This window comes from Austrofundulus limnaeus, unplaced genomic scaffold (genome assembly GCF_001266775.1).
Source record: "Austrofundulus limnaeus strain Quisiro unplaced genomic scaffold, Austrofundulus_limnaeus-1.0 Scaffold1, whole genome shotgun sequence".
NCBI lineage: Eukaryota > Metazoa > Chordata > Actinopteri > Cyprinodontiformes > Rivulidae > Austrofundulus > Austrofundulus limnaeus.
Window position 1 is genome coordinate 4,270,307 of NW_013952403.1, and position 7,855 is coordinate 4,278,161.

At 38.9% G+C, this 7,855-nt stretch overlaps 1 protein-coding gene across 1 annotated transcript in view; it reads right to left on the reverse strand.

The window, feature by feature from the left end:
- The window catches only part of ccdc88b (coiled-coil domain containing 88B), a 78,871-nt gene that overhangs the window by 64,190 nt on the left and 6,826 nt on the right, over window positions 1-7,855 (reverse strand). The window contains exon 3 of the mRNA XM_014003133.1: window positions 7,178-7,286. Coding sequence (XP_013858587.1) covers window positions 7,178-7,286 — 109 coding nt within the window. The remainder of the gene's footprint in view (window positions 1-7,177; window positions 7,287-7,855) is intronic.

Here is a 7,855-nt window from a genome sequence, read left to right on the forward strand (position 1 = left end):
GTTAGTTAGTTAGTTAGTTAGTTAGTTAGTTAGTTAGTTAGTTAGTTAGTTAGTTAGTTAGTTAGTTAGTTAGTTAGTTAGTTAGTTAGTAGGGGTGCAACGATACAGACAATTCATGATTCGGTACTTTAGTCTCACGGTTTGATATTTTTTCGATACAAATAACAGAAATTTCCATGCCCTTTTTAACTTGTAATTTATTGAAATTATTTATGAACATTTGTTGAACCTCAAAAGTGCCGATTTTAAATTAAATGTAAACTTAAATTTTGCTAAAATAGCAAGTTTCTCAGTGGATCTGTGCTCGACAATACAGCCTAGGTGGAGTAGTCGAACACAGATCCTCTAATCCTTCAACACAGAGCGTCTTCAGGATATATTGTTCGATACAAGTGTGTATTGAACCTCGCTCACAGTTTTCAAAGTTAGCGAAAAAGCTATTCCGCTACATTAGAAATTAGTTCTGCTGTTAGCGAATTAGCCGAACCCTGCCCACAACTGGTTCTGACCCATTCTGCAGACTTTCTTATAAACTTTAAAAGACGTCTTGATCAAGTTTTTCAGGGTTGTTTTTAGTTAGTTCTAAAAATACATATTTTAGGATGACTTTTTGACTGACATTTGGCTCAGTACATAAATGCTTGTGTTTAGCATAAATAAATAAATAAATAAATATTTTAATAATCCAGAGCCACAGTTTGATGACGTTTTCCATCCTAAACATTTGTGGACAACTTACTGTGGACTGTTGGACTGACAGGGACAATCTAAGGGACAAGGGGTTTGACATTTCTATGTCGCTGGGACGTCAAACTGGAGCAGAGACAAGATTGTTACCTGTGATTGTAAGATAGTTTAACTAAAGTTAGTCTTTGTCTGCAGAATAAACTCCTGTTGTTTTCTGAGTGATTCTGTTCTAGAAAACGTCCATAATGGAGTTTTGAGCGGATGGCGTGATTGAGCATCAGCAGAAGGCCAAACAACACCACGGTCAGCTTGTTTTCAGCGAGCTGTAATTTCTGCTTTGAGCTCTTGGACGGATCTCCTGGCTCCCATCAAACGACGCCGATTCAAGCCGGACCGCAGACGCCTCTGACGATTCCCATCCAGAAACCTGGCTTCCCTGGCAGGAAACGAGTACATGTCGCGTGGATCTGCGGCTACATTACTGCAGTAAATACACAAGTGTGTGATCCTTCTGTCACTTTACTTTAACCGGTCTTAAACTCACAAAAAGGCACAAGAAGCAGCTCTGTTAATGAGAGATATTCCTGTCAAAAAGCCAAACTCGGACGTTGGCTAGCTTCCTTTTCCCCCAGCTGCTCTGAAAATCTGCTCACATCCATCAATGTAAAAATCAGTCACAATTACAGCTTTCTTTTTGGCTGCTTACTGTAATTTATAAACTGTACGGCGAAGAGAAGCAGTGAGTTCCTTTAACTACCATCGTGTGCAGCCAACCTCACATTTCTGCTCCTTCAGGGCAGCGCAGGATAATAACCTCTGCAGCTCCGTGTTGGTCATCAGGCAGCTGATGCCAAATGGCCTCCTGCAGAGGATTAGACAGTCTGAAAATTATATAGCAGAGGCTCGTTGTTGTTGCCGTGCTAATGTCCCTGTCTGGCAGCGGAGCCAAGATACAGTTCGAAGGTTGTATTTGCTCAAATCCCCCCTGTGCTATAATTTAAACATCACCTCTTGATTCAGTCACACAGCTTTCCAAAAGTTAGAAAACAACGAGTGATGCACTTTAAAATGATCCAGGCCATGCTGTAAAGTCTGAGTGAAGTACATTAGTGTAGGACAGTAGCTATAAGTATATACTGTATATACATATATTCGTGTACAGCTAGTATTTCAATGAGAACTGCTGACAGGTCTCTTATCTTAAAATAACTTCAGTCTCAAAGGTTTTATATATTCCTGCTGGATGTGCTACAGTTAACTACTGCTGCTGCTATTTGTATTACCAGTTAACCATAGAGTTTTTGCATAAATATCTCTGTAATGTGAAGTTAACAGTAAATTTTAATAATGAAATAATGAAAAGTTGCATAACTGGAGTCAGTATACTCTTCCTGCTGTCCTTGGGTCAAAATGACCCATCAGCCCTCAATCTTAAAAGGAACTCTGACTAGTTGTAACATTAGACATTTGCTCAATTATAAAAAACAATCGTAAAAATAATGTAGGTTTAGATTTTATAAATAAAAAAAATATCTGTAACATTCAGACATAACCATGTTATTTACACCACAAAGCGCAATATATATGGCAATATAATGACATTACTTCCAGGGCTAATAAATATAGTATTAGCTCTCAAGCTAATATTTATATAGAGTTAGCTCCAGAGCTAATAAATATAGTGTTAGCTTTCGAGCTAATATGTTTATTTTAGAGTTAGCTCCATAGTTAATAAATATAGTGTTAGCTCTCAAGCTAATATGTATATTTATATAGAGTTAGCTCCATAGATAAATTTAGTGTTAGCGCTCAAGCTGATGTGTACATTCATATAACGTTAGCTCAAGAGCCAATAAATATAGTGTTAGCTTTCAAGCTAATATGTATATTTTAGAGTTAGCTCCATAGATAAATATAGTGTTAGCTCTCAAGCTAATGTGTACATTCATATAACGTTAGCTCAAGAGCTAATAAATGTAGTGTTAGCTTTCAAGCTAATATGTATATTTTAGAGTTAGCTCCATAGCTAATAATAGTGTTAGCTCTCAAGCTAATATGTATATTTATATAGTTAGCTCTAGAGGTAAGGGGAAAAAAAGCATTAGCTCCTGAGCTAATATATACATATATATATTTACAGCGATTGCTCCAAAGCTAATTTACTAAACATAACATTTAATTATTTTATCCCATATATTGTGCAGAACATAGAAACTAATGCAAAATATAACTTTGTTGTCACACACAGCTTTTCAGCCTTCTTTTTTTCCCAGTTAATCATTTTACATTTAGTATCCAGATCCAGCCCTCAAATTATAACTAAAATGTTGCTCACACTTTGATGCTAATACGGCCTGACATTATGCCAATATTTTTTATACTTTCATGCCGCAGCAGGACATTTACTTTAAAGATATTTTATTGAATTAGCAGTTTTACATATGAATTGGAAGAGTTCTTTCTACACACAGATACATTTTTTATAACAGCTAACCTGAAGTGAACTTTTCTAAAACCCATTTAGTCCCACAGAAAGTGCCTCTGATTTTATTCAGTCGACTGGTTGTAGTTAGAGAGAATTAAAAGCCATCTGCAACTTTTTTTTCTTTTCTTTTCTAAAATTCATTGTTTTCCTTTAATGGCCGAGGAGACGCTCTTAAGTGAAACAAATTAGCAGAAACAGTAAATTGGATGTTCAGTCACCTTAAAAAGAAACAATCATTGTTCAGCAACAGCAGAGCTCTTCAATTGCTCAGTAAATTAATACTCAGGTGAAATTAACATTTAAAATCCCATTACGTGAAGGTTGGGAAGTGGGTGCATCATTTGAACAGAGAAAATTCTTCAGCTCAGGATAAACAAACCAAAGCAAAAACAATGCAGGGAGTGAATGTGACGGATTAAAGCCGCTCCCAAATGACACTGAAACAGTAAACATGAGCGCATCCTGCAGAACTGAACATCTGCAATTAGCTCAGCTGAGGTCACAGCAGAGAAAATGAAGACTTGTCCTGCTTCACGCTGTTTCCTCGACTCACACACACACATACACACAGAGCAAACCAGCGAGTGTGAGAAGTAAAACTGTGATCGATTTGGAACTAAACGTTCGGAGCGACGGTGGAGCCAATTCTGAGAGCAACTGGTGAAATTCTGGTGCGACAGAAACCAGCTTCCTCTGTTTGTCTTGTGAAGCTCTGAGCTTTCATGGTGGAAACACGAGCGACTCGCCGCGAATGAAGGAAGCGAAACCCGATTGAAACAAGTGTTCCTGTGTTGTGTGACGAGCTCGGCGACGCGTGCTCGGTCCACCTGACTACTCAGGGAACGCTCTCTGGGTCGACAACAGAGGCTGTTGAGTCATCTGCCGGAGAAAGAATTGTGTCACTTCCTGAAAGGCACCAAACACACATTGTGAAACACATGAAACCAGAGCGATTTGAGTGACATCTAAACAAAATGTTCCTTCAACTCCTCCGCTTTTATCCTCTCACCGTGTTTGCTTGATAATAAGAAAGACGTGTCCACTGAGGACATAAATTTCAGGTTTCATTTTCTTCTTTGTGCAAACGTGCCCTCATCCCCCCCACCTCAAACATTACACAACATCTTCAGGCGAAATATTCCTCTGCAACCACTGATAGTTCAGCTACAAGCCGCCCTCTGCTTTCGCCACCTACAAACGCAACACTTCTCCCTTCCTCCATTAACCCCCGCCGGCTGAGGGTCAAACAGCGAAGCCATAAAACCAAACGAGGGACTAGGTGTCAGGCTTTAGGGGAACAAAACTGCCTCGTTTTGAGGTTTACCACCACTGATTTTTCACACAGCGTGTGCTCATCTGATAGACACGCCGGCTACAAACAACGTGATATCTGTCGACGCGTGATTAAAAGTCATATGCGTTACTGAAGAAAAACATACAAGGACTCATAAGGACTCTTTTGTATTTCTAACAGTGGGGCTAAAAATGATGCAGATGTACATTCTGACCTCAAACGCCCGACTAAAGATGTGAAACTTAGAGATGGACAGATACCGATGTCAGATTTATGAATAGCTCCGACCTGTCAATACTGATTTTCTTTTAGATAACGAAGTTATATGCGTCCAAGATTATCTGCTGTTAAAGCATGATCAAAAATAACACACTGACAACATGCACTGTTGCCAACTCCTCAGTAGGAAAAGTAGCTATTTGCTTTTCAAAAAACTCAGGAAAAACAATCCGATTTTGAGGATTTGTTTGTCAGGTAACCAGTTTCAGCCCAATCATTTGGTGCATCCCTAATGAAACCGTTTAAAATATGTAACCCATCACATCGAAATGAGTATTAAGTCAAATTTGGTCAAAATGACCTAATTATATTTTCAGAAAAGCTACATTTTGATACTTAGATCATCCTGATATCATTAGTAGATCCAGTGATATTATTTAATTTGTCTTGTTGGTTACAATAATACATAAATTCTATGTCTTTTGACAGCCTTTGTAAAATTTTAGTTGGTAACTGTTTTTATCATTTAACGAACATTTCAAAGCTGAGATCTTTTGTGTCACAGAAGGAACTAGAGATGGTTGTTCACGCTTTTATTTCTTCTCGTTTAGATTATTGCAACAGTCTTTTTACATGTTTAAACAAATCCTCCTTGACTCGGCTTCAGTCTGCAGAACGCTGCAGCGAGGTTATTAACAAAGACTCACAGGAGAGCCCACATTACACCTGGTTTAGCCTCTCTGCACTGGCYCCCTGTGACTTTGAGGAGTCATTTTAAAATTTTAGTTTTAACTTTCAGAGCACTTCATGGTCAGGCCCCCAAATACATACTGGACCTTCTGAAGCCTCTCTGTCCATCCAGGACTCTGAGGTCTTCTGATCAAATGCTGCTGGTGGTCCCTCGAACCCGTTGTAAAACCAGTGGAGACAAAGCTTTTCAGGTGGTGGTCCCGCGGCTCTGGAACGCTCTCCCTCTGTCCCTTCGCTGCTCAGATTCTACTGACTCTTTTAAGAAACATCTTAAGACATTTTTATTCAGACAGGCTTTGGCTTTTAGTTAAGTGCTTTTTATTGTTTTTTAATTGTTGTTTTTATATCTGTGATCTGTTTTATTTTTAATTAATTTGCTTTCTGTGAAGCACTTTGTGATGTTTGTGTCTGTGAAAGGTGCTATAGAAATAAAGTTTACTTACTTACTTACTATAAATATTTGGTCTAAATCCTAATTTTATGTCATTTTAATGAGGATTTTTTTTATGTCATTCGAAAAAAAGAAACCTCAAATAGTATTTGAATATTGAGATTTCCCAGCTGGAAAGAAACAAAAGCTTTGATAGCTCACAGGGAAAATCTCAACATTTTAAGGCATTTTTCCTCAAAATCGGGTTTTTGGTTTGGTTAAGTGGCTACGTTCACACTGCAGGCAAATGGGACCCAAATCTGATTTTTTTGACCCATCTGACTCATATCCGATTTTTTTATGACAGTCTGAACGCGACAAATCTGATTTTTTCAAATCCGACCCAGGCCGTTTCAGTATGTGGTTTTAAATCGGATACATATCTGATGTTTTCAAAGTGACTGCAGTGTGAACGCTCATGTCACATTCATCTGACTTTTTCATCAGGAGGATGGGGTGAAGGATCGATAAGACACTAACCTCAAGTCTCGCTGTTTAAATCTGTAGCTCCATGTGTTTACAGCTCCAAAACACAAGTCCAGTTACTTCTTCTTTTTATTTTTTATTTTCCATCATGTAGATAGTAACATCCAGCCTGGGTCGTGGAGAGTATCGATCCTAAAGTTACTCAGTCTATACTTTATTTCCAGCTCGTAGTTTTGTTAAAATAAAAAGCTCCACTGGAGCATCCCGGTCAGAGGCAGGTTCAGATATAAACACTGAACTAAACAAACGTCAGTTAATGATTTAAATCGGCTCTGATTGAACAACTTCAGATTCGACGTGCAAAAATTAGCATCCATGCCCGGCTGATGAGACGTCGCGTCTTTTACTGCACATGTGTGTCACATCAGTGCTGTGTAGCGTTCACACAGGGGTCTGATGCAGGTCACATTTAAGATGTAATGTGAATGTTCACACCAAAAGATCGGATTTTTTTTCAAAAAAATCGGAACTGAGCATTAAGACCTGCAGTGTGAACGTAGCCAGTGCTTCAAAAAGTGATTTTAGGATAATATTTCAAACAGTTGATTGAAATGATAACACATTTATTTGTTATATTTTGACAAAATGTAACTTTTGCAAGCGTTTTAATCAAAACACGTTATCTGCCTATTTCTCCACATTCAACTTTTAGACTTAATCCTTGTTTTGATTTGATGGCTCACATATAATCTAAAAAAGTGCAGAAAATGCTACGAGATAAAACTTAAAGCTATTTCTTCTGGTCGTGGTGTTTTTTTTAAATTGCAGGGAATTTCATGTTTTAGCCTCCTGATGACTGAATCGCTCCTGTGGGACTCTTCCCTACCTGATAAAATGCCCTGAGGTGTCGATTCAAAATGGAAAAGTTCTGAACTCTCAGCATGTGGTCATCTCTCTCGCTGTCGTAGAGCCGCTCCACCTTGGGGTTTGGGTCTCTGTGCAAACAGACAAAAAAAGAAAAACTGTGGTGTGACTACTGCAGCTTGATCAAACAGCCCGGCCGCCACGTCTCTCCAGACGAGAAACTCTTACGCAACAGTTCATTTAAACAGACTGAATGAAATCTTAATGAGGCTGGAGACGCAGGCAGAGAGAATCCACAAGCAATTATTTGCTGGAATAAACGGCTCAGGTCAGCCCAAATTAATCAGCTGCTCCGCAAATACTAAGATCTTGTCTTCCCTGATAACAGACAAAGAGGTTTTCTCCTGCAGAAACTCGAACAAGATAAGAAATTCAGCTCAGACGTGTGCACAACCCACTACAACGCACAAGTTTGTATGAAATTTGTGGGTTGAGCACTGAGCACTCGTGTCATCCTTTTTCAGAAACTGCAGAACAATATGAGGCTCTGAAAAGGCAGAGTGATGAATGCTACGTCATGTTTCAGGCGAGGAGAGAACATTAAGATTCTGTTGCCATGCTTTCAACTCTCTGAGGCTGTGCTGACACACACACACACACTCACACACACACACACACACACACACACACACACACACAC